The 27204-nt window shown below is 51.2% G+C and overlaps 1 protein-coding gene, 1 long non-coding RNA gene and 1 other non-coding gene across 3 annotated transcripts in view; 2 read left to right on the top strand and 1 right to left on the bottom strand.

Moving 5' to 3' along the window:
• LOC105097368 (protein kinase X-linked) overlaps positions 1 to 27204 on the bottom strand; it is a 59233-nt gene extending 32029 nt beyond the window's left edge. The window contains exons 1-2 of the mRNA XM_064483568.1: positions 27048 to 27204; positions 2704 to 2872 (exon numbers count right to left, since the gene is read on the bottom strand). Of these exons, the coding sequence (XP_064339638.1) occupies positions 2704 to 2872; positions 27048 to 27204 (326 nt within the window). The remainder of the gene's footprint in view (positions 1 to 2703; positions 2873 to 27047) is intronic.
• Positions 1655 to 2642, top strand: LOC135320443 (uncharacterized). The gene is made up of 3 exons (XR_010379597.1): positions 1655 to 1820; positions 1925 to 1971; positions 2211 to 2642. It is a non-coding gene; the product is annotated as an uncharacterized LOC135320443 (long non-coding RNA).
• On the top strand, positions 20677 to 20808 carry LOC135320464 (small nucleolar RNA SNORA72). The gene has a single exon (XR_010379617.1). It is a non-coding gene; the product is annotated as a small nucleolar RNA SNORA72 (small nucleolar RNA).

The following is a 27204-nucleotide window of genomic DNA, read 5'->3' as shown; positions in this document are numbered from 1 at the left end:
ATTATCAAGGTAGCACACACGTTGTCACATTACGGAGCTACCCAGGTGTGGAGAAGCCACACTCCCTAAAAGGGATTTAGAGGGGAGGGCGTAGCTCAGTGGTAGAGCGTGTGCTTAACATGCACAAAGTCCTGGGTTCCATCCCCAGTCCCTCCATTAAAAATAAACAAATAAATAAACCTAATCCACCGCCACCAAAAAAAAAAAAAAAAAAACCTGACTTAGATAACTCAGGGTCAAATTCCACCCGACTGCCTCTGTGAGACAACAGCTTCCATCCTTATCTGAAAAGAAGGAGCATCGAGATACAGAATGTAGGTCCCTCTGGATTGAGGCATCTACCACACCCGGGAAGGAAAACCGCTAACTCTGTCCTTTTTAACTCCCCAAAGCTCCAGGGTTCTATCCTGGGGACGTCTCTGGCTTAGTCACAAAGCCTCCCCCGAGCCCACCTGCTGGGCTGGTCCCCACTCCAGGTGGGTGATGGGGTGCGGACTGGTTTCCCGGGACGGCCGTCAGCGGAGACCCCAACCTGGGAGGCTTAAGCAGCACGAGCGTAACCTCTCACTGTGCTGGGGCTTGAACGTCCAAGACCAAGGTGTCGGTGGGGTCGGTTCCTTCTGGAATCTCTAGGGAAGGGTCCATCCTGGTTTCTTCTGGCTCCCTGTGGTTGCCAGCAATCCCTGGGGGTCCTTGGCTGGTGGCCTCGTCACCCCCAAGTTCAGCCTTCTCTACTGTGTGTCTCTGTGTGTCTTCCTCTCTTGTTACAGGGACACCTGTCATGCAGGATGAACCCACCCTATTCCTATAGGACCCCAACTTCCATCTTCATCACACCTGCAAAGACCCAATTTCTAAATAAGGCCACATTCACAGGCGCTGGGGTAAGGAGTTCAGCACATCTTTTCTTTACGGGGTGGACACAATCAACCCCCAATAAGGTGGAACTCCCAGCCTTGGAAGCCCTCACCCAAGGTTCCCTAAAGCATCACCCTAACGTTTCCAGGGGGATGCGCCTGAGCCGAGGAAAGAACTCAGCCCTGAAAATCACTCCTCCCATTGGCTTCTTCCCTCTTCCCCAAACTTCTGTCTTCTCAACAACAGCGTCTCAGATTTTTTTTTCTCTCCACCATCAATTCCGTCTGCTTCTCTTCCTAATTTCACTGCAAACACGGGACAGACCATGCCACCTGGTTTCCAGAGCAGACTGAAATCCAGCCGCCAGGCGCACTGCCTTGCTAGAAAACTCAAGCCGCAAAGCACCCTGTGGGACACACCCCGAGTTTATGGCTTGAGACTTAACTGCATTTGGTAAAAGTCCAAGACCGTTCTCGTAAACCACGTGAGCATGATCGGGCAGCAGGTGAAGGAGAGCACGTCTCCTTTATAAAATGTGTATTGAAAACCCGAGCGAACTGAAGTCCTTTCCCAGAGTCGCTATTTCAGTTCACAGAAGAGACAAAACGAGATGTTCTTCCGGCCAAATGGGGACGGAGCGGAGCTGACCAGTGAGGGCTGCTGACATGGATGCACCAGCTCCTTCTGCTTTTGTGACTCAAAAGCATGAGACTCACATCGGCCCAAGACTGCCTTTCAGCTCCATAAAAGGAAAGGGGGACGAAAAGACAGCCACTTCCCTATGCTCACTCATTAAGCACGCAACCCGTCCCCACTCGGAGTGAGACGCTGTTTCAGGACCTGGGGACGTGGCCCCGGTGGCTTTGCTGGGGGACGGATAAGATGCTCTGAGACCACGGTGGAGGGCACCGGTCAGTGTGCCTAGGCGGGGGTATCGCAGAAGAAAGGCAGGTACTGGTGAGGTAGGAGGGGTCAGGGGCCGGGGGAGGCAGGGGAAGGAGGCATTGCAGGGGACGGGGTGGCCCTAGGCTGCCAGGTGGACGTTGCCTCCCACCTCCTACTGCAGGTGTCCTTCCAAGACTGGACAACGGAGGGAAAAGCAGTGGACAAGAGGTGAAGGCTGAGTCCGTGAGGAGCCCTTAGGACCCTGAGTTGCTGGGGGTCGGGGGGCGGCGGGCACACCTGAGAAGGGGCATGAGGAGGGGAGAGGTGGGGATCGGATGGAGGGCAGCTGCGGATGGGGCAGAGAGCCCTCTGCGGACGCCCGCACGCCGGCACCTCCGTGGGAGCTGGTCGGACCCTCTATTAACAAGCAGCTTGGGAGAAAGAGGGGTTTACTGGGTGCATGGCAGGCACGTGCAGCTGGACGGCTCTGCGGAGCCCGTGCATGGAGATGCTTCACAGCCAACAGGGGACTCAGCGAAGGACGTGAGTGAGGGAAGCTGAGCAGGTGAGTGAGGTCCCAGAAGAAGCCACCGGGCAGGCTCTCCAGGGAGATGGAGATGCCAGGAGGGGACACAGCCTCGGGCGGGACCCCGCGCCCCTTCAGATGTGCGGCTGGGGCGGGAGCGGGGCAGGCACCCCCACCCCGCTGCCCCGGGGAAGGCACGTGTGGAAACAGCGCCTTTGCCCGTGGAGCCGGCCAGGCGGAGGCTCAGGGGTCCTTGCAGGATGTCACACCTGCCCGACCGGGAGCTGAGCCGGCTCAGGAGCATCACCACCCCCCCACCCCGGGCCGAGGCTTCGCCCGCACCCTGCGCCCCCACCCGCTGCAAGAAAACCCACGTGGGGCCCGGGAGGGTGAGGCGGGGTGGGGGCAGGACCCCGGGGAGGGGGGGCACTCACAGCTTGACCAGGAACGGGTGGCTGACTTCCTTCAGCACGGACTTCTCATTGTGCACGTGCTGCTCCTGCTTCAGGCGGATGACGTCCGGGATGCTCATCACCTTCAGCGCGAAGAAGCACTTGGCCTTCTTCTCCCGGACCAGCTGCACGCGCCCGAACGTCCCCGTGCCTGCAGACGGAGGGGGCCCGGCGTGAGCTCCGGCGCGTCCCGGGACCGGAGACCCGGGCGGGGGGCCGGGCGCAACCCGCGGCCCGGACGGCTGCGCGCCGCGGGATGCGCGGCGGGGCGACGGCCCGAGCGCAGGCACCTGCCCGGATCGCTAGCCGGTCAACGGTTTTGTATTTTATTTTTTTGAGCGGGGTAATCTGATTGCTTGATTATTTTATTAGTTTACTTAATTTATTTATTAGTTTTACTTTTAATGGAGGGACTGGGGATGGCACCCAGGACCTTGTGCATGCTAGGCATGTGCTCTACCACTGAGCTACACCCTCCCCCCGAATTGCTTCTTAATGGGGGCAACTGACAATCTTTTCTGCAAGCGAGTCGTCCCAGAAAAGAATACACAAGCACATACACACAGGGCGAAGCAGACTGGAAAAGTCTGCTAAGTGCATTCCTTCAGTGACCCTTTTTGTCTACAGGTCTTGTAGATGAAGACAAGAGAAAGACAGCCATCGCTCCCCACCACACACACACACACACACACACACACACACACACACACACGCGCGCGGTTCTTTCTTTAACACGCTAACGCCAGCTAAACGCACCTGGTCTACCTGAAAACTTGCCATGGGTCAGAATCTGGTGATACAGGGACCCATGGAGAGAAACATTTTTTTTTTAAATTGCAACCACTGCAAATATGACGGGAAATCAAGAGTGCAAATGCAATAGGGAAGTCAAATGCTCTTCTGCACCCTGGCGTGACTTCTTCAACCCAATGCTTCGTCCTCCTCCCCCTCCTGCCCGCCCCCTCCGCCTCCCCCCAGCCCTTCCTCCTCCTCCTCGCCTCACTGTACGGGGATGGACTCCATCTTCGACCCCTCACCCAGGCTGGCAATCCCTTGATGCAGTTATGAGATCAAAGATCCAAAGGAATTTTATCTCTGGCCAGAGAGGAGGTAAAATCAGAGGGTAGAGAAGTGGAGATCTGTATGGGTGAGCTGCTAAGTGCCCGGACTCCGGAAGCTTATCCGAGGCAGCTATCTTTTCTGCCCCGGTCCACCTAAGAAATAGTGCAGAGGAAGGGGTGTTTCTGAGGAAGGAGATGTGGAGAACGATGGAAAAATGGCAATCAACCTAATGAGAGAGCGGGAAACAGGAATTCAAGAATGGCTCAATGGTTAAAAGGACCCCCAACAGAACCACAGCACCCAGGGCTTCTCTTTCTTCTCTCACAGCCTTGGGCATGACATTCATTGCACGTGGTAACACAAAAAGGGAATTAAAGTTATACCTAAGCAAGACTTTGGGCAAAGAAATTAACCCCTTTTGGATTCATATTTGCTCCCATCTGTCCAATAGGATGGGTAGATTACAATATAAATGTATCAACAGTCTGGATTCTAATCACGAAAAGAATGACAACACAGCTATGACTCAGCAGACCTTCTTACATCTCTATCCGAGATGCCTTTCAAGCTTTCTGCGTGAGCTATAAACACACAGATCTCAAAACAGGCTACGTGTGGACGGGGGGAGTCCCTCAACGCCACAATCACATTACAGGATGACACAGAAAAACCTCCTCGCTGAAGGCAAAGCCAGCACGCTGTAATTTTTACGCCGACTGGCTTAAATGCACTGAAGATGAAAACGCAAGTAATGGTGGTGGTGTTGAGTCGTTACTGCAGTCAAAAAGGGCAAATAGAGCTTTTCCCGCTTGGTGAGAGCAGGCTCTCCAATACACATCCCCGGCTCCCAACATCTCCCTTTAGGAAGCAGAAAAGTCCTTTTTTTTTTTTTTTTTTAGCTTTACTGCAGGTAAGGATGGTTGTGTGACCCACCTCTGCTCGTTAAGACACAAAATGGAATATTATTCGGCCATAAAGAAGGAATTCCTACAATTGGGGGCAACATAGATGAGCCTAGAGGGCATTATGCAAAGTGAAGTAAGTCAGACAGAGAGAGACAAATACTGTAGACACTTTATTTATATGAGGAGTCTTTTCAAAAAGCCAGACTCATAGGAAGAGAGTAGACTGGTGGTCCCCAGAGGTGGGAGGTGGAGTATGGGGAGGACAGGTGAAGAGGGTTGAAAAACACAAACTAACAGTTACATTATAAATAAGGCACACACATACAATATACAACCATAATGACCGTCGTTAACAATACTGTATATTCAAAAGTTGCTCAGAGAGTAGATCTTAAAAGTTAACAGCACAAGAGAAAAAAATGTGTAACTATACAGGGATGGATGTTAACTAGACATACTGGGATCATTTTGCAATTTATACCAGGATCACATCACCATGTTACACACCTGAAGCTAATATAACATCTAATGTGAAACACATCTCAATAAAACTGGGGAAAAAATGGTTAAAGAAGTCCTTTCAACTGCTTCTGGGCTACGTTTTCCTTCCCTGATAAGGGAGACCCTTCCAGAAAACACTGTCTCCTGACTCTGGCAACCCCTCCTCCCACCCAAAGCTGGGCGGTCATATAAAGAAGAGAAAGAGATTTTACTCATGAGTCAAGGTTATTCCCACAGTTAAAGTTTTAAAGATGAAAATCAACTAATCGAACACAGTTCTTAGTCTGAAAGTGTCTTCACAAATTCACCCAAGTACGAAAAGCAGATCTGATTTAACAGGAAGCTACGGGGTCCTCACTTCCCCCTTTTGGGTGAATATTCATTCCTCTCACTAGAGAAATAGTTATGCCGTCAAAAAATCACATTGCCCAAACTCCATCGAGGGTGTCATCAAAGAACCAGCACCCAAATTCCGAAAAAATGCCGAATCCCAAAGCCCAGCCGGCCCATGGATTTCAGACAGTTGGAGTTAGCCGTGGAAATCTCTCTGCAAAATTGAGCCACTTTTAAGGTGGGCACATCCTTTTCATAGTCAGTCTAATACAGCGGTTTTTCCTCCAACATTACAAGAGGTCTTTGTTTCCAGATGAGGGAGGTGGCTTCGATTTATGGGCCATTCCGAGTCTGATTCTGGTCTTTCAATGGGAGAATGGGACACATTTAGGTCTCCCCTCTCCTCCGGGACAATCCCCCATCCTTTCAAAGCCTTTGAGTCTTCTCTGTTCTGTCTGCTTTCCTCCACCACCCCAGCCGCCTCCCTCCTCTACACCCAGCCCTCCCTCCCAGCCCTCGAAACTCAAGACTCACATACAAAACCATGCAGGTTTGTATTCTTGGGGGGGGGGGCTTGGGAAAGGAAAACTCAGACAGACTCTCTGCTCATAACCAGCAGACATTATAAAATTCCAGCCCACCCAGAAGAACGCTATCAGCCTATCCCAGGGTGCATCTCAGTACAGATACACGCCTGATTATGCAGAGACACACACATGACCGTCCGTGAAACGCGGGCAGCTCCATCCTGGATGTTTAGACAACCTGCAGAAGTAAATTATGAACGGGATTGCCACGAACACACATGGAACTGAAAGGTGGCTCTTTACTCAGAAGTCACAATAGGACAAAGAAAAGAACATAAACTACTTTGGGTTCATTTTGGGGTCTGGGAATCAGTGCAGGTAATGACAGAAGTGTCAGGGGGGGCCACCTCCTCTGATTCCACCCAGCTGGCAGGACCCTCCAACCCCCACGGGTCTCCTCCTTTCTCCCAGCAAATCCACTAATGGGCCGAAATGCTGGAAAGTCTACATCTGGACATCTGGGCTCCGCTCAACCTTGGTGCTGGAAGGAGGACCCCACAGGTGGCCTGGCCCCGTTTGGGTCACCGACACGCAGTCCTTGTATCTCTCCTCCTACTTGCTGAGGGTTGAATTGTGTCCCCCAAGAGACAGGTTCAATTCCTAACCCTGGCATCTGGGAAAGGGACCCTATTTGGGGTGAAGATGGGATTAAGTGAAGGACCTGAGAGGAGGTCCTCCTGGAGGAGGTGGCCCTACATCCAACGACAGTGTCTTTAGAAGAGACGGAAGAGGAGAGACGCAGACACAGAGGAGAAGCCACGTGGAGGCGGAGGCAGAGACGGGAGGGAGGCGGCCACCAGCCCAGGGATGGACGCCTGGAGCCCCCAGAAGCTGGAAGAGGCAGGAGGGACCCTTCCCTGGAGCCTTCAGAGGGAACGTGGCCCTGGGACACCTTGACCTCAGATCTCTGGTCTCCAAGACTTGAGGAGGGTGAATATCTAGTTTTAAGCCTCCCAGCTTGGTGGTCACGTGCAAATTTAACCAAGCAATGGCCAGAATTCTTCTAGCTTCCTAGTTATTTAACCCCCCAACACTACACATGCACATTTTTGCACACAGAACCTAACAGGATTTTGACTTGTGAGCTCCCTCCTATTTGAGGACATCTGGAAATGCAAATGGACATATTTCACATATCCCAACAGGGCTCCCGGGCAAGTCTCTGACACCCTGATGTGGTTTGGGAAACTGGGGGCAACTCAAAGGCCAACACTGAGGACACCACAAACATTCAACTGTCTTTGTCCAGAGAGCTGAGGAGGAGAAACTCAAAGAGATCAATCAGAATTGATTAAAAAAAAAAAAAGAAGGGATGAACTTTCCAAAAGCTTATCCAAAAGAAACCTGTGAACAGTGCGTCTGCTCCCGGAGAGAAGAAAGCGATGACTGAAGAGCCCTGTTCTCCGGGCAAAGGAGATGTCCCTGGGTTTGTGTTCCGGCGGGGCAAGCCCCTGGCTGTCCTCGCCAGAAACACGCCCCCGGAGGGAAGGGGAATTCTCCTGGAGACTCTGAAAGAGGAAGCTTCACCAAAAGCGCAGCCAAATTCCACATCCCTTTTTACAAGTTGTGTTTGCTTTTTTTTTAAATTATGTCTCCCACAGTAAAGGAGTATTTTTTTTTTAACTTTGGTGTTTTTTTTTTCAACTTGTTTGTTTTTGAAGGAGGTAATTAGGTCTATTAATTTTATTTATTTTTTTTGTCTAACGGCGATACTGGGGATTGAACCCAGGGCCTCGTGCGTGCGAGGTGTGCGCTCCACCACTGAGAGAGCCCCTCCCCACCGTGTTACTTTTTCATGCTTTATTGAAGCACAGTTTTTAACGGCAAGGGAGGAAATTCCACAGCCTTGTGTAAATTTGCATAATGTCCTCCGCTAAAAATGGAGGTAGTTAAATTGACTGTTATGCTGCCCAATGACTACACTGGCTTCCCAATTTTTTTTTCCCTGCAAACTGCAGGAATCAAATAAACAATGAAAGGTCCCGTCACAAAGGCTGTACCTACTCTTTGAGGATGAAAAAGGGGTAGAAATGAACCACTGCAGCCCATGTTTAAGAAGACACATGATTTTACAAATAAAGGAGAAAACTTGAAATAGCAGGAGGCTCACGACCATCTGTCGACGAGAATCAAAAGAGAAATTAGCAAAGATCTGTTAAACGTGCATAATCACTGAGACCTGGATTTCCTGTATTCTGCTGAGAACTCGGGAATTAAAACCACTCCTCTGCCCTGACGAGGCTTCACCTTTTTCTTTTCTTCCTCTTTCGGAGACTCAGAAGCTGTTAACGGTTCCCTACACATGACTGAGTTCATGCTTTGAAGGGTCTGCTGTAAACAGGATGAAGTTGAAGTCCTGTGCCCACAGCCAGGGAGGGGCAGGTAACAGGTCATTAAAAAAAAAAAAAACAATTCTTAAATATGCACAGACAGACGCACACTTATTTCCCATTGTCGGGCCACCCCGGGAGCGAAGCAGCTCTGAACAGGGGACGCAGGGCTGCGGAGATGGGTGAGGGGGTCTGAGATGTCAACATCCGTCTTTTACATCCGTGTGTCTAATCCACCAGTGAAGACACCAGCTTCATCCTTCTAACCCACTCTTTTTTTATTTTTTGCTCCTTTTTCAGTTTTATTAGGTAGAATCATTATAGAATGACTGCACACACACATTATATTGCATGTAAATACATACAGACAGTATACTGAGCTTTTTTTTTGTAGTTTACATATATGTACTAATTATTATTTCTAAGCTTCCAATTCATTTTTTAACCCAAAGATCTCCAGGGTGGCATCCCAGGTGCAATTTTTTTTCCAAGGGAAAAACCCAGAATCTTAGCTCAGATTTCATGCAAAGAGCCTTTACATTACCTCCACAGTTACCCCAATAAGGCCCACTCGGGGGAGCCTACAAACCAGGTTTGTGGTTTTAACAACGTCCTTTGTTTACAGAGGATATTATCACTGGGTCCTTGGTGAGGGGCCACACAGGGACTCTCCTCGCTGTGTTATTTTATAACTTCTTGTGAGTCCTAAACTCCTGGATTAATAGTCTTACACTATTTCATAGTAAAAAGGTCTTTAAAATGTCGCCTCTATCTTAGACCCTAATGAGTCCTCTGTCGCACGTGACAATCTTCAAGGAGCCTTGCGTCCTCAATCCAGATTCCAGATGTGAGCAGAGACATTTTGCTAAAGGCATCTGTAGAGGTCTCTCCATCCTAACACGGCTTTTCAGTCTATTTTCCTGGAGGTCCAGCAGCCGGAGTGATGGGACCAGCCCACCTGCCTGCTTTTCTCTCACCTGACTGTATCCGCTCACTTCCATAAAAAAACAGGAGAGGGTGTGGAGAAAAGGGAGCCCTCCTACACTTGTTGGTGAGAGTGTAAACTGGGCAGCCACTATGGAGAACAGTATGGAGGTTCCCTTAAAGAACTAAAAACAGAATTATCATATGACCCAGCAATCCCACACCTGGACATATATCTGGAGGGAACTAACTAGAAAAGATATTTGCACCCCAGGGTTCATAGAAGCACTATTTTCAACAGCCAAGACAGGGAGGCAACCTCAATGTCCACTGACAAATGACTGGATAAAGAAGATGTATACACAAAGGAATACTATGCAGTCATGAAAAAGAATAAAAGAATGCCATTTGCAGCAACATGGATGGATCTGGAGATGATCATATTAACTCAAGCTAGTCAGACAGAGAAAGACAAATACATATGATATCACTTATATGTGGAATCTAAAAAAAATGATTCAAATGAACTTATTTACAAACAGAAACAGACTCATAAGACATAAAAAAAAACAGATTGTGGTTACCAAAGGGGAAAGGTGGGGGGAGGGACAAATCAGGAGTTTGGGACTAACAGATAGAAATGACTATATATAAAATAGATAAACAACGAGGTCCTACTGTAGAGCACAGGGAACTATATTTAATATCTTGCAATAATCTATAATGGAAAAGAATATGAAAAATCTATATATACAACTGGATCTATATATACATAACATGTATAACTGAATCACTGTGCTGGACACCAGAAGCTAACTCAACATTGTAAATCAACTGTACTTCAATTTTTAAAATTTTAGAATTGTTTAAATAAAACAGGAAGGGATGGACGTAACAGACACATACAGACAACAGGCAGATGGACGGCTGACAGACAGATGCAGACAGAAGCGCATTTTGTAAGCCTATTTCCCCAATGGGAGATTAAAGCTCATCACAGCCCACCTGACAATTCCCCAGAGTCCCATTTCTAACAGCCCACACAGTTCCCCAGCAGCTCCAGGAGGCGGGAAGGAATCCAGCAGACACCTAAGGAGAGGCTGGTACCCAGGGGCCGGGCTGCCAAGAGTCAGCGGGGGCATGTGGCCACCCTGGGGAAAGCTGGGGGGCCCTTCTCACACCCTCCCATCATCAGTGCACCCCAGTTGCCAGCAATCATCCTCCTTTACCAGGAACACCAGCTGCCAGCGGTCAGGAGTTACTCCCCTCCTCCACCCAACGGAGGCAAAGGTTTTATCTCTTTAACTGGTTAGGCTGGTGAAATTAGTTTGGAAATGTTTAAAATCGTTAAAAAAAAAAATTAAGATAATATCTAAGCAGGCTGAAAGTAGGCAGCATGTTAGTAGAATGTCGGTCCCCTCCTGACAATGGTATTTGCTTCTGTATGTTGAAAACATGTTTGCAGAAAGATACAAGAGACTGACCAGGACAGGAACCTAGACAGAGTCAGGGGGAGAGGACACCTGGGGACCAAAAACGGGATGCATTGCTCTGTATAACTTTCTTAATTTTTTATTTATGAAGTATACAAATCTTTTATCTACAGAATAGTTAAGTTTATGTTAAACTGATCAACTTAATGAAACATAACAATTAATATGCTTATGAATCTGTGAATTCTCTAAATACTCTGCCCATAATTTAATTTCTAAAATGTGTAAGTATTACCTTTAGTACTTCCTTGTTCAGTAATTATTCCAGTAAAGTGTCTTGTTTGCAAAAAAAAAAAAAAAATGTTAAATAATTATTGCAAAATAATGGCTAGGTCATAAGGAATGAATTTATCGTGGTGAAACCGCGTGAGGTTTTTCTTCCTCGTGGTAATATCAGAAAAGATTATAAATACATAAACTGCAATATATGAAATCTTAAGTATTTGAAGCACACAGTCCTCCTCTAAAAAGTTGGATTTGGGAAATTACTGCTGCAAATTCCAAGCACAGTCAAACTTCTGTTTTATGGGGAAAAAAATGTTTAGAAGGTGTTTGAAAAAGAACATGTGTTAACTGTAAATAAACTCAAAACTGCAGAACAGGACACCTTGAATCGGGGAATCTTTTGCTATGTGAATTGCATCTTGATAGGCAAAATTTACAAAAAAAAATAAAGAGTGTGTGTTTTGGATACACTTCTGAAGGTTTTTGTTTTTTTTTAACTTGGAATATGTAACTTCAAAGATCTGCTGAATAAACTGGACAGGATTCGGCTCAGCCCTGGGAGGGAGGGGTTAGTTCTGTGAGTTTGCTAGTCTAGACAGATCTGAAAAAAACAAAAGCAAGTAACTCCTCCCAGATTCTGCTGAGTCAAGCAACCTCCAGTTTCACAGCATCCCACTGTAAAAAGATAAAAAATGGACAAGATAATAATAGACATTTTAGAACTACAATTCCTCCATTTACAGACGATTTACGAAGTTACACTCTCTCCCGGGCAAAGACACAAAGTGTGTGAGCACAAAAGAAAAAAAGGAACGCAGGAAGTTCGCCACCTGGATCCCGACGCTAACAAGGGCTACCCGAGGAAATGCCTGGAATTCCCGGCTCTGCCCGGGGGCTTTCCAAAAGCAGCTATCTGCAGCTTTGCATAGATGGCTTGGTCATCACCCAGAAGCACAAAGGTCGCTCTTCTGTTGTGCATTCACGACACAAGCCGAGCAGGTTAAAGATGCAGCCACCTAAACTGCATCCGGGGTGGCATGTGATGATGTCAAAGTTCCCCCCAAAGTTATCAAAAATGTGTCCTGCTTCAGATCAGGGTTTCCCAAGCTCAGCATTACTAAATTCTGGGTGAGGCAGTTCTCTGTGGTGGGAGGCGTCCTGTGCACTGTAGGGTCAATGCTGACCAGGATCCCTGGTCTCCTCCCCCCACCAGATCCCAAGAGCTCCCTTCCTGCCGTTGTGACAATCAAAATGTCTCCAGACACTGCCAAGTGTCCCCTGAGGAGCAGAACTGCTCTTGGTGGAAGACCACTGCTATAGATAGATGATGGATGGATGGATGGATGGATGGATAAACAGATAGATGAACGGACAGGATGGATGACGGATGGCTGGATGGAGGGATGATGGATGGACTGATAGATGGATGGATGGATGGACAGATGATGCGTGGATAGACAGATGACGGAGAGATGGATGAATAGATGGACAGATGGATGGGTGTATGGATGGAAAGACGGATGGATAGATAGATGGATGGACAGATGATCGATAGATGATGTATGGATGGATGGATGATGGATGGATAAATGGATGGATGAATAGACGAATGGATAGACATGATGGACTGAGGGACAGATGTATAGACAGACAGATAAAGAGAGAGCTGCAGTAACCTATGTCAACAGGTTTCCAGTTGGAGGGTGACATTACCTCATTGCTCTGAAAACACCAACATTTAGGGAATAGAGAGACAAGAGTTCCCAAATGTCCTGGATGAATGCATAGGTATGACAGACAGACAGATAAATAGATGTTAGAGACAGATGACTGACTGATTGATAGACAGTCTCTCATGAATTGACCAGAGGCTCTCGGCCTCAGCACTGCTGACCCCGGGGCTGGAGGACTCTCTGATGTGGGGCATCCTGTGCACCGTGGGGTGTGGAGCTGTGTCCCTGGTCTCCACCCACCAATTGTAACAATCAGTCATGTCTCCAGGCACTGCCCAGTGTCCAGTGGGGGCAGAATCACCTCCCGTTGAGAACCATGACTTTGGAATAAGACAACCCAGTTGACCTTTCTATGGCGACAGACACAGTCGAGGTCCATGCTGTCCAGCACAGTGGCCACAAGCTCACGGCGGCTCCAGATTTGGGGCGACTGCGTTTCTAGCGTGCTGAACGTGACCGGGGACCACCACACTGGACAGCCGTAGGGTTGCTGCAACTCCGCTCTCGCTCACTTCTTGTGGCAAGTGTCCGCTGCCCCATCGGAGACACTGGGAGGTCCGCCTCTGGACAGCAGATGGTTTACGTGGTCCACGTTATGAAGACAATCTAGCTCTCTAAGCAAAAACTGGGTCAACCTAATAATGAAATCAAGGCTCCAACTTCCATGCAGGCGGGGCTGAGGAACGGGGGCCAATACAGGAGGGTGTATGCTGAGGACGGTCACTAGAAGACGTGTGAGTCAGTCTAATGAGGTCAGCGGATACGTGACTCTACGTATGCGAAACAGCCACGGCGCACGCGGGGCTGGACCCCGATTTCAGCGGGCTCCGGCAGCCGGCCAGCACTCGTAATGGCAGCGGCCAAGCCTCCGGTGAGCTCCCCTGGGTGTCGTGCACCCGTCAGGCGGGGGCCTTCAGAAGACAGGTGTGGGCAGAGCGACGTGACAATGACCCTCGCCTTTGGTGTGAAGGCCAAGAAAGACTACTTACGATTTATTTCTTTACTTTTTTTTTTTTTTTTTGCATTCTTTTTTTAACGTTTTTTAACTTTTCGGGGGGAAGTAATTAGGTTTGTTTGTTTAATTTTAATGGAGGGGCTGGGGACGCACCTCGTGCACGCGAAGCACACACTCTGCACCCTCCTCCACCGCTGCATCTGCCCATTTCACTCCCTTTTGGTATTGATTCCACTATCATTTCAGAGCCCACGGCACTAAATTCAGGCATTCAGAAAACCCTGAACACATGACATCGCAGCCAGACAGATGTCTTCCATTGAAAGTCTCTCTGAAGGTCCCCCCTTCCAACCACAACCTCTTCTCCAAGATCAAAGGCGTCATTTGAGCATGTGACAGAGACATGCTTTCCCGCAACAATCTTCCTCCGGGATTTTCTCCCTTGTGCTGAGGGATGTCCAGTTCCCACCGCACAACCCTCCTTCCCCAAAGACTCAGGAGTGAGCCTGCATCAACCCCCAGGAGGGTCCATGGGAGTTGTCTTAAAAATGTCCCCTGTGGCCCTGGATCGGGGTTAGAACCCACCCTTGATCTCTGGGTGATGCAGGCAAACTGCGTCCTGGAAAAGCACGTGGAATCCAAACACGTACTGAGAAAACCGAAACGAGTCCGCCGCCCCGTGCCCGCGCCTGGCAGCTGCCTGGCTGGAGCAAGAGGAGGTGTCCTGCCCCCAGACACATTCCTCCACGGGCCCGGCCGGGACACGCCGGGGACCTGCTCCCCACGGTGCCTCCACGCCACCCACTTGGGAGGTGAAGTTCAACGCCCGCAACAAATAAAGCCGACAGGAAGAGGACGCGTCCACTCCTCCGGGGTCGGGAGGAAAGCTCGTCACTCTTTGTTGACGGCCCTCCTGTAAGGCGTGCCCTCTGTCACGCGTCAGACCCAAGGCCCCCGAGTGACCCCCGCACTGCGCTGGCTGGCGCCCTCCTCCGTGCTCGTGCCACTGCTGCTTCCTTCTTACCACGGGATGTGTGTCACGAGGCATCGGCGTCTGCTCCGGGCTGCAAATGAAGCAGCCTGGACCTCCACGCAGCACTGCTTCTGGAGCAAGGACGTTCTAAAGGGACAATTCGCAAACCAGCTTCTGGGGCAGATCACGGGCCTGTGCACCTGGGAACCACCCGCCCTGCTCGCTCAGCAGGAACCCAGGCGGCGAGCTCTGGAAGAGGATGGAGGCTGCTTTGCCCTACAAAGAGGCGGCCGGTCTCAGGCTTCACCAGAGTGCTCAAGTTGGAACAATCGGAGTGTTTTCAATAGCCAGGAGGGCTGTCACCCCATCCACCAAAAACCTTCCACGCACAGGGGCGTGTGCACACCTGTGCATGTTCCGGGAACTCTCGCGTGTGCACTCAGACCACGCACTGCTGAGGGCAGAAAGGAAAGCACACGACTGCACTGGCCAGCTCAGTGCAGAAGGAGGCTCCCCCTTTTACAAAGAGGGCAGAGCTCCCTCCGACAACACAGGAGGTGAAGGACCCACCCGGCCCGGGGATGGTTCTGCCGAGAGCATCCAGCGTCCTGGACGGAGACTCTGACGCTAACCCGGAGTCCGCGCGCACGGCAGGATGTTCTGCCTGCGGCCTCATCTTCCCTTTGCTTTTAAGGAAACCAAGCAGCTGTCCTGCAGTGCCCTGTGTTTACAGACAGGCTTCTGGAGCAGGTGACCGCCAGCTCCCCTTCTCCACGCTTAATTTTTGCCGTCCGGGGAAGCAGCTGGGGGGTTTTGCTACGTGCAGGGGGGACGGGAACTAGGCCAGCACCAGCTGGGACAGAGAAGCGGAAACCCACGTGAAAGCAGGGCGCCGCTAGAGGGTCCCCCGGCCGCGAGGGTTAGAACCCACCAGGCTCCCTGCAAGGCGGTGGGAAGAGATGGCGTTGGCTCTGCAGTTCTCTTGGGTCCCAGTGCCAATTCTGCGGCTCTCTGGGACCCTCAAGAGGAGCAGCGCAGAAGCTCGTTCAAAATACAACACTGTCAGAAACCACACACACAAAAAAATCTCAAGCAGGAATCAATGAAACTGAAAACAAGAAAATCAATCTAGAAAAAAGACAAAAATTAAAGAAAAAAGGTAGACCAGAAGCTTTGACCAAAATCAACACAGTGTATGGATACCCCAGAAGCTGCTACCAAAATAAAATGCTAACTAACCTGCTTAAGGGTAAACTAAACGACAGTGCTCCTGAGTGAACGCCACCTCCAACTAGAACTATTTATACGCGAGGATCCAGGCGATACTCTGAGTCATTAGACGGTTTGCTTTTTTTTTTTTTTTCTTTCTGGGTAATATATACTTTTTTCCCTTAAGGGGTAAGGCTGAACACTGCTCAGGCAGAATTTCCAAAAGAGGAAATTGTAGAAAGTTTGCCTTCCTGACGCCCTTCTGATTTTGGAGAGTATCAGTCCAAGATAGAATTTTCAATCTCCGCTGAATGACTTTTTTTTTTTTTTTTTGGCAATTGTCCCCAAATGTAAAGGGGCTGAGCACCCACCTCTCCCTGCCTCCCTGCAAGCCAAGTCCGCCCTGGGAGGGGTGGCAGTGAGCACACAGGCAGAGGCAGGCGTGCCTGGGCTCAGAGTCCCAAGTCCCACTTTGCGACGCCCCCTCCCAATTCAGACCCCAGGTGGCGTCTGCGTTACAAAGGACTTTGTTCCACGGAGCCCCGCCAGCCACACCCAGCCTCAGATCTGCAGGGATCCTTTGTTTCGGCGAAGAGTCTCTCGAGATAATGATCCATCCAAACAGGCTGAAATCACCAGGCAAATAATTGTCAGCCATCTGACAAGGACCCTGGGGAGGTGGCCGTCCAAACTCCCTCTGTGATTTGTCTCATCAAAAACACGTCCAGTGCGGAGGGTAGAGCTCGGTGGTAGAGGAGGTACTTAGCATGCATGAGGTCCTGGGGTCAATCCTCAGTCCCTGCACTAAAAAATAAATACCTAATTACGTCCCCCCACCAAAAATAATATATATATTTACCTCCCCAAACAAACCACCTCGAGAGAATTCATACAGCGCCCGCCCGTGAGATGAGCTCACAACACGACAGCATCCATTTGCAGAATTCTTCTGCATTTTAGCAGGGACGCTGTGAGACAGTGCGCTTTTGCTGTTAACTGGTTGGAAACGCCAGTGTGAATCTGCAAATGGGTATGTGGGGGAAGCAGCACAAAAGACGTGGAAGGCAGAGCTTTCTGGAAACGTGGAACCACCCAGTGGGCGGGGACCTCAGATGCCCACGATTCTAGCCTGGACAGTCCTCCTGGAAAATGGGACGGGAGGGGCTGAGCAGGTGTTGGGGAGGCCCCGGGAGCCCCTGGCAGGAGATAAAAGGCTGAGAGGAGCGCCCCCCGAGGTGTCCGACAGGGAACTCCCACCTGGGGACAAGCTGAGTCACGGGACTGGCAGCAAGACTCGGGGCTCCGCCTGGCACCACAGGGCACACACCTTCTCTCCCACCCACGGTCATGGCTGATAAAGGGTGTTCTGACGGGTCAAGCCTCGGGGACACTTAGGATGTTTGAATGGAAGACTCGCTGGAAACTTCCAAAGCAGAGGGACTACTTACAACGTCTTCTCCAATTCGAATGTGACCCAAATGCCAAGTGGACTTCTGTTTCAGTGCCTTAAGGACGTAGAAAAAGATGTAGCATCGTGTCCACCTAACCCAGTGCAGGATGGGAGACCCCACCCGTGAAATGCAAGGAAATGCTCCTACAATTGGAAGCTGCTTACAGAGCTCTCGCAGTGTTGGTTTTATGCTTCAAATTCATGAACATTCTCAAGACCCCTGTAGAGTAGTCCTCCCTCTCTGACCTGATCTCCGTCCCACAAGTGGACACAAGCCTGGCTTTGGGGACTCCACGTGCCCACCCACCCCACCTCCCCGCCCTGGGGTCACGTGGCTCAGAGCTGCGGGTCAGAAGGTCCCTCCTGGGGCCGGAAGCTCCTGGAAGGTAAGGCTTTGTCATCCCACCTCTGAGCCATTCTGTCCCTGGGGCGCCCTTGCAACATCAGAACTGGTTCTGCGTGCTCGGCACAGGGGAGGGGCCCACGGAGGTGGCAATTAGTGGTGGACACCATTCCAGCCCCGCAGAAGAGGGCACAGATGTGACAGCCCCAATTAACTCGTTAATTCCTTTCCCAGTGCTCGAGCAAGTGTGTACACACACACACACACGCACACAAACATGCAGCCCCATTCGTTGGTAAACAGATCCAGCATTTCTCCCTCTGTATAGTCATGGAACAACTTTTCATTGTTACCATGGTTTTCCCATTGATGGAAATCGATGCCGTTGGACCAGGACCGAGGCCACCCTGGGGGCAGCTGCCCAGCCCACCGCCTTCTCCAAAGTGGTGGCACATTTCAGGCGAGGGGTGCACAGCACGTTAGAAAAACCAGTGTGTGGCACACAGAGTAATGCCCCCACCAGCACCACAAAGATGGCCTCGTCCTTATCGCAGGAAGCTGGGGATGTGTCTGTTTACATGGCAAAGGGGGAACTGAGTTTCAGGGAGCTGGTGCCAGATGCTAATCCCCTCATCCTCCCCAGGGAGATGATCCTGGGTTGACTGCAGCAGAATCACAAGGGTTCTCAGAAGCCTAAGAGAGACAAGGGAGAGAGAAACAGAGATGGCAGCATGAGAAGGGACTGACGCAGCAATGCCGTTGTCAGTGATGGAGGAAGGCCATCAAGCCACGGAATTCGGGCGGCTTCTAGAAGCTGAAAAAGGCAAGGAAACAGATTCTCCCCTGGACCTTCCCAAAGAGACCCAGCTCTGCCCACACGTTGATTTTAACCCAGTCATCCCCACATTCAGGTCCCTAACCCTTGGAACCGTAGAATAATAAAGCCATGTTGTTTTAAGCCACTGAGTTTGCGGTAATTTGTTACCGCTTCCATAGGACACAGAAACGGTGGCAAGGACCACGAGAGAGATCAGAACAGGAGACCAATGAAGGATGACCTTGCAGAGGGTTTCTGCCGGGGCCCCACCCAGCCCTCAGCTCTCTAACTCAGGAGTTAGAACCAGGAGATGCTCTGTGCACCAAAGGGGTGACTGCATGACATGCCTGCTGAAAAGAGCAAACTCCAGATCCATGCAAGACCACCATCATCTGTCCTTGAAGATGAGATGAGCCTGCATTATGTTTGGGAAATGATGATGTTGATGATGGTGATGGTGGCGATGATGATGGTGATGGTGGTGATGGTGATGATGGTGGTGATGATGGTGGTGATGACGGTGACAGTGTTGATGGTGATGGTGGTGATGACAGTGACGATGGTGGTGATGGTGGTGATGATGCTGATGATTGGTGATTGTGGTGGTGGTGATGATGGTGATGGTGGTGTTGGTGGTGATGACAGTGACAGTGGTGATGATGGTGGTGACGACAGTGATGGCGATGATGTTGATGACTGGTGATGGTGATGATGACAGTGATGATGGTGGTGATGGTGGTAATGGTGATGGTGGTGATGACGGTGACAGTGGTGAAGATGATGGTGGTGATGACGGTGATGGTGGTGATGGTGATGATGGCGATGGTGGTGGTGTTGGTGGTGTTTGCCTTGGTGAGGTGTGCCTACTTCCAATGAGCCGAATCTCCCTTGGGTGAAGCTCAGTTATACAGCATGGGAATCCCCAAGGGTCTGAGGTATCATCTGATGCATTAAAAGATTCATGGTGTTTTGGGCTGAACTGTGTCCTCCCACCTCCGAAGAATTTTATGTTAAAGTCCTAACCCCTAGGACCTCAGAATGAGACTGCATTTGGTACAGGGTCTTCAGAGACATGATTAAGGTAAAATGAGGTGGGGGAGGTTATACTCAGTGACAGAGTGTATGCCTAGCATACGTGGGTTCAATCCCCAATACCTCCATTAAAAATAAATAAATAAAAACCTTATTATCACCCCCCAGTGCCAAAACAAAACAAAACTACAACAAAAAAAACCCAAAAACATCTTTTAAAGGTAAAATGAGACTAGCAAAATGAATGTGTTCTAGTCCAACAGGAGTGGTGTCACTTTAAGAGGTGATTAGGACACAGAGACAGAGGGATGACCACATTAAGGACACAGGGAGGAGAAGAACAGAGGTGTCTCAGGAGGAACCAGCCCTGCTGACACCTTGATCTCATATTCCAGCCTGCAGGACCGTGATTTCTGCTGTTTAAGCTTCCAAATCTGTGATACATGGTTTCTCTAAGCAATCTAACACAATGGGATAAACAAATGGGGTCCACATGCACATGGGGGGAATATTACTCAGCCAGGAAAAGGAGTGAAGCTCTGACACAAGCTACATCATTGATGGACCTTGAACACAGGATGCTCAGAGAGAGAAGCAGATACAGAAAGACACATGGGATGTGACTCCATTTATAGGAAACGCCCAGAACAGGCAACTCCATAGACACGTGGATTAGTGGTGCCTGGGGCTGGGGGAGGGGGTGGAGAGTGACTCTTTAATGGGTAGAGGATCCCTCTGGGATGATGGAAATGTTTTGCAATTAGACAGAGTTGGTGGTTGCCCAACACTGTGAACGCGCAGAATGCCGCTGAATTGTTGAATTTAAAAAAACCTTACATTATGTGAATTTCAATTTTAAAAAAAAGTTTCATGATCAGAGAAAGACAAACACTGTATCATCACTTATCTGTGGGATCGGAAAAAATAAACCAAACTAATGAACTTAACAAAAAGGAAATGGACTCATAGACACAGAGAACAATCTAGTGGTGACCAGTGGGGAGAGGAAAGAGGGGGAGGAGGGTAGGATAGAGGAAGGGGATTAATAGGTACAGACTATTACGTATAAAATAAATAAGCTACTTGCAAATATTCTCACTATCGTGATTCTGTAATAATCAGGGAGGGCTAAACGTTCACTATATTAAGACCATGCGTGTGTCCCCAGACCTAGTTCTTTTCCTTGGTCTGTTTTCATAAACGCTGGGGATAAACCAGATCTGATTTGTATGACGCATCTTACATGGCCAATGTCTGTGACACCAGGTTATCAGATCAACCTCGAGCAATGACAGCACAGCTGGTGTGTGACAACTTTTGAAACCACCATTGCTAATGTGATGATTACCAGCTGCCATGAAATGAATCGTAACAAGAAAAAAAAAGTTTAAAAACCCTACAAGGATATATTGTACGAGACGAGTTGCCTAGCCAGTATTTTATAACCATACGTGGAGTGTAACCTTTGAAAATTGTGAGTCACTGTGCTGTGCACTTGTAACTTGGGTAACATCATAGAAAAAACTTTCGTCTTGACAAGTGTCAGACGTGATGAAGATGGCGGAGGTGGCGGGAGGTGGTGGGAGGTGGGGAGAGGTGGTGATTAAGGTGCTAGTGATGATGGAGATTGTGCCCACGACATCTCACAGATAAGTCAAACTTAACATGCCCAGGACGGAACACTTGGTGTTTTCCCACCAAATACGCCTCCACCCCTCCGAGCCCTCCCAATATAACCCAATGGTACCACCACCTTTCTGATTCGTTAGCCCCAGAACCTTGGAAGTTACCCATGATTCTTGTCTCGGTCACCCCAAAATTCATACGGTGAAGCCCTAACTCCCCCAGCAAAGGACAGGTGAGGACATTACTCAGAAGACAGCCACCTGGCAACCAGGAACAGTGCTCTCAGCAGAAACCAAATCAGCCAGCATCCTCATCTTTTGGGGGGAAAAGCTCCCAAAGGCACCCGCCAGTCCTCCGCCCCTCCTGGAGGTCCCTGAGAAAATCAAGGCGGATGGCTGTACGCTGCCCCGCACGCCGTACGTGACCTTGAAAAAGCGAAACTTTATTTCCTGGTACTTCACTGTTCTTCCCAGCAAGAGCCAGCATTTGGACAGTTTCAAAGAAAAGGAAAAGGGGAAATGCTTCTCAATGGTGGCGAAGGTGGTGACACACGGGTGTTTGCCATAAAAAGAAAAACCTGGGGGAACTACCACGAAAGCCCCAGGGGAGTCACTCCCAAAGAGACGGAAGGAGGTTTACTGAGAATTCTGAAGACGCGTCTCCCAGGAAGAGCTCTGTGCTGACAAGCTTCCAGGGCGCCGGGGCGGGGGTGGTAGCAGAGGGGAATGCTCTGTCATGGGACAGGGGACTGCATCCGCCCTCTGCGTCCAGGGACAGAGCCGGCCTCCTTGGTGGTCCCGGGCGGTGGAGGGACCCATCGCAGAGCCAGGTCTGAGACCAGCATCGAGGCCTCATGTCCCCAACCACATGCGTGCCCCAAGTCATTGGGGAGGGTTGTCCCCACACCCAGGGAGGCATTCGGGGAAACCAATTCATGGACCACGCGCTAAGGCCACGGGGAAGTCCGCTCTGCAGTCCTCTCTGGCAGGTGGAGGAGCTTCCTGGGGCTCTGGCTTTGTTGTGGCTTAAAATCACAGGAATTCATCTTCCCCGGAGTCCTAGAGACCTTAAGTCTGAGGTCAAGGTGTGGGGAGGTGGCCGCGCTCCCTCCCGAGGCTCCAGGGGAGGGTCCTTCCTGTGTCTTCCAGCTTCTGGGGGCTCCAGGCGTCCCTGGGCTGGTGGTCCCCTCCCTCCCGTCTTCACGTGGCGTCTCCTCTGTGTCGGTGTCCCTCCTCCTCTGTCTCTTCTAAGGACACTGTCCTTGGATGCAGGGCCACCTCCTCCAGGAGGACCTCCTCTCGGGTCCTTCACGTCATCATGTCTGCAAACACCTTGTTTCCAAATTAGGTCCCTTCCTGAGGTCCTAAGATGGTATGAATTTTTGAGGGGGCAGGAGAGCGGTGTACGGAGACTTCAACCAACCCAGGACAGCAGGTTGTGTGTGCACATGTCTGTGACCCGCCTGCCCACCCCCGTCTCTCTCACTGACTGAACGGCTCTCCTCCCAGTTTGTCCTCATCGGCCCTCTCCCATCCCACACTTTCTTTCCACCAGCCCATTTCCTCCTCTCCTCTTGAGCAGGAACTGTTGTCTCTCCATCTCCTAAGCTTCTCTTCCCAAAGTCCCCCCAATCCGTCCCCCTTGGAGATGGAAACTGAAAAGGAAAAGTGTGGAAAATGTCACTGGAACAGGCAAATCTTCGGAGACAGTAGGCAGACGGGGCTTACTGGCAGCTGGAGCAGTGGGAAAAGGGGAATGACTGCTCACAGGTGCGAGGTGTCCGCTGACGGTGACAAAAATGTTCTGGAACCAGGCAGACGGGCTGGTTGGTTAACTATGAATGTTTGAAATGCCACTGGACGGTCCACTTTCGAATGGTTCCTTCTACGCTGTCTGAATTTCATTTCAATTTTTTTTTTTTTAATGAGGAAGCTCAGCCTGAAGGACTTCTTACTCAGAAATATTCTTTCGTCATATTCCATCTAATTTTCTAAATCCCTGCAATGCTCTTAAATTGCAACTACCATTCACGGCGCTGAACCCACATCCTCTAAAGCACCCACACGAGATGAATACGCTTAGAAGGCAGGAAGGCAGGAGCAATTTTCTGGGTATCGCTGAGCAATAAACAACATGCCCTTCCAATTGCTTCTGTCCACCCTGTCCCCACGCCAGTCACTCACGTGCACGGCAAAATCTCACCGGTCCGGATTCCACCCAACCCAGGGGTGTGCTTGGGTGATGCTTGGGGAGGAAATGACAGCCCAGGTGGGAGACAGGGCAGAAAAAAAAGGGGGGGAGGCCGATTCTAGGGAACCAAAACTGTAGGAGGGAACTCTACCAGTGTGGAGAAAAATGACCACCAGAGCTTTCAGAGAGAACAGTGTCTGATGAATTACTCATCACGGAAGGTCTTCTAGAACTTAAAAAACTGCGACTTTCCACTGGTGCAATGTGTGTGATAGTAAACAAAACACAAAATAAAGTGTCCGGTGTAGGCACGTGGTCCGTCGGGAGGCAGTGGGTTTTGTGCCTTGATTTCCGCGGTGGTGGCCGCCAAGGATAAGACTGCACAAAACCACACACATACCCCGACTCCAAAACTCAGAAGTTTCACCGAAAAGTGGGAGCGCTGAACAGGGTCTGCGGTATCTTAGCAGGATGCTGAGGTCCTGGTAAAAAGATCACGCTACAGTTACGGAGGATGTCAAAAAAATTCATGAAGGATGCCGGACGGACTGTAGGTGGGGGGTGGGGAACCCCCTGTGCATTTATCATTATTTCAGAACACTTCTTTTTAACAGCACGATCGTGCGTGCTCACGGCCAGAACTCAAGCTCGGTTACACGGACCAGGAACGAGGCCCAGGGGGGCTGCACCCCATTGCCTCTGTCACAGGTGACGTGGCCAAGGAGGTGGAGTGTTTCACCCTATGAAATCACAATTTACCTGCGACGGGCCCCAGGGTGCCGTCCATGCTCTTTGAAAAATACCCATCTTGAGATTTTTCGCCCACACAAGCCGAGCATCCTTCCCGAACTGGATTTGCGGAGAAGTGGTCAATCTAGAAACCCGGACCATCTCCCACAGACAGTGTGTGCAGGAGCACAGGAGGAGGACACGTGAGACCACACAATCCCCAGCTTGCCTCCTTATTCTGCCTCCAAGGTGTCGTGGTCACCCTGTGAACGTGGCCGTCTTCCCAGCTGGGTCTTGGCCTCACGGTGCCTCCTGCCGGGGTCTCGCCATCTGCAAAGCCACCGCCGGTATGATTGCTCCCTCAGGCAGAAGCACACCTGTGTCCACCTGCTGCCTCTGCGCTGAGATGTCGGAGTCATTGCAACCATCTTTGGGGCATTGTGAGTCAGCAATTCTGTCCCCCAGGCGCCTCCCCCGGGGGGTCCAGCTCGCAGCGAAAAGGAAGGGAGGAGAGAAAAGAAAAAAACAAAAAAGCTCACCCACAGGGGTGGAGATCAGAGCAGATAAAAATGCACAACTGTGTGAAGCCAGGACTTAAAACATCCAAAGTGGGGGTGGGGGACAAGCCCAGCCAGCATGGTCCTTCCAGCCTGACTCATTCTGGAAGTTTCTGAGGGGTGGGGACTGTAGAGCGTTAAGAAAGGTGGAGAGGTTTGCGAACAGGGGGTGGGTGGGTGGTTTGCTTGGTGTTTGTTTGGGTTTTGTTTTGTGTGTGGAGAACAGCCTTGCTCAGCTGGAATGCTGCACACAGAACCCCCTCAGGCGATGCAGAGCTGCTGGGGGTGCCTGCCTGCAATGGGGGAGTTAGGAACGGGGGGGGGGGGCAGGATCATTTAAAAGGGAACTCAGTCTTCTGAGCTGGAAGCTTAGGATGAAGAGACGTCAAGCCGGGGCTGAGGGGGTTATTATTTGCCGACTGTGTTTAACCTTGCGATCTGAAGTTCCTGGTGACTGTGACAGCTCTGGAGAGTTTGGGAGTTTTTTTAAAGTTTATTCCCAGTCTCAGATTTATCATGCTCAAATTAATCTTTAATACTAAAGAAAGAGGTTTTGCTGAAGGGTGATAAAGTCAACAAAGCTGCAAAGTAACACACACACCACACACACAGACACACAGACACACACGCACACCTGAGTCCCAGGCCCCTGCTGGTCCAACATCCTGAACATGGGTGACCTGGCTCTCCCTTCTCACCCTTGGGGCCCACAGGAAGTTATCCTTGAGGAACAAGCATCTTCATTAAGAAAGGCAAAGGCAACTGCAGAGCTCTTTCCTCCCTGCTCGGCACCTCTTGGTCCCCAGGGGGAGTGACCGTCTATTTTTAAGGACAAGACGACTCACCGGGCACCCTATACCCACTTGGCAGATCCCCCACAGGCCCACCCCAGCCCCACCCCAGCCCCCCTCAACTCCAGGACTGCAGACAACACGCTGCATCATGTCTCCAGCCACCTCCCCGCCACACACACCTCCCCGGGCCCCGCCCAGTGCCCCGGCACCTTTCACAAGAGACCTGCCTAAGTGCCCCGAGGAGAGACAGCCGCTGGAGCCATGTGCCAAGGGCTGGCAGGTCCTGCACGACTTTCCACTGTTGGCTTGTGTTTCCACCTATCGGTGTGACTGCACGGGTCTGGGTTACTGTCCCTACTCTGCGGCCCTGCCAAACACAGCCAGCTTTTACATCAGCCCAGCACAGCGTCCCACAGGGAGGGAGAGGCAGACGGAGAAAGAGACCAAGAAAAAGAAAGGGGGAGAGAAAGGGAAGATGGAGACGTTGAGAGGGGTCCCTGGTGACCCCTTCCTCACCAGCAAGAGAAAAACCAAAGGAAAACAGAAGGCTTCAATGCCACTCTGGCGGTGCCTCTCCGTCTTATTAAAACCAAGCCACTATCTTGAGCCCAATGCTTTCTCCTTTCCAAAAGAGGAGGAGGAGGACCTCAAAAAGTGCCTGAACACCCCTGTCCCATAGTCACACAGGGCGTGCCCCCCTTCCCCATTCACTCTTCCTGACAAGCAGCAGGTTGGCAGAGCCCACTTAGCAACACAGTTGCTAAGAAGCCACAGGCTGGCTGGTGCCGGCAGCCTGAATCCAGCGCCCCTGTGGGGTCGGGATGTTCTGCCCCTACTCAGGGAGGAGCCCCATAAACAAACACCTCTCGGGGTCCAGGCGCCCAAGAAACTGGAAACCTTTACCTCCAGCTGCCTAACAGTGGCTAGGTTCAAAGGTAGACGACAAAAGGAAATCTGTGTCTGAGAAAAGAATGCCAAGTTTCGGGTGCACAGAAGGAAAGTACCGCGGTATGAAGATATGTGTAATGCACCGCCAACGCTGCCCAGCGCCCCCAAAATGCCACGGGATACCCGAGCCCCAAACCCAGGAAAAGGTCTGAAGTCCACGCGGGCGCATCCTGCCGCCAGGCAGAGGGGGAGGCTGGCCGAGGTGAGGTCTGCAGGTGCCTTCCCGGGCGCCGCCTCCGTCCCTGAGCGTCCCTGCCTGGGGGGCGCGCGAGGACCCCAATGTGAGGTGACGCCCCCAGGAAGTTCTGTGAAGTCGGGGTGCCCAGACACCGGGGTGGCCGGTGAGGGGCGGGCGGGGAGGTTAAGTAAGGACCTCTTGGAGACGCAGGGCGGAGCCCCCGCAGGCGGGGAGGCTCGCGGGGCGCGGGGTGGAGCCCTCCGGGTCTCGGGGAGCCGGGGGGCCCCGGGCGCAGGGGCAGCCGCGCGCGAGGACCCCCGAGCGGGCGGGAACAGGCCCCCGCGGGCGGCGGCTCCCGAGCGCTTTGTCTGACGCCGGCGTCCCGGACGGCGCCACGCGCCCCTGCGGCGGGGCCCCGCGCGGCGCACTCACCCACGGTGGCCAGCGTGTCGAAGTCCTGCAGGCGGTAGGCGGGCGGCTGGGGCGCCGGCGCCTCGGGGCCGGGGACGCGCGCGGGCGCCCCGTCGGGGGCGGCCCCCAGGCCCTCTCGGGAGTCGGCGGCCGCCGCGGCCGGCCCGGGAGCCTCCAT

This window comes from Camelus dromedarius, chromosome Y, assembly GCF_036321535.1.
Source record: "Camelus dromedarius isolate mCamDro1 chromosome Y, mCamDro1.pat, whole genome shotgun sequence".
NCBI lineage: Eukaryota > Metazoa > Chordata > Mammalia > Artiodactyla > Camelidae > Camelus > Camelus dromedarius.
This window is presented reverse-complemented; position numbering and strand designations above follow the sequence as displayed.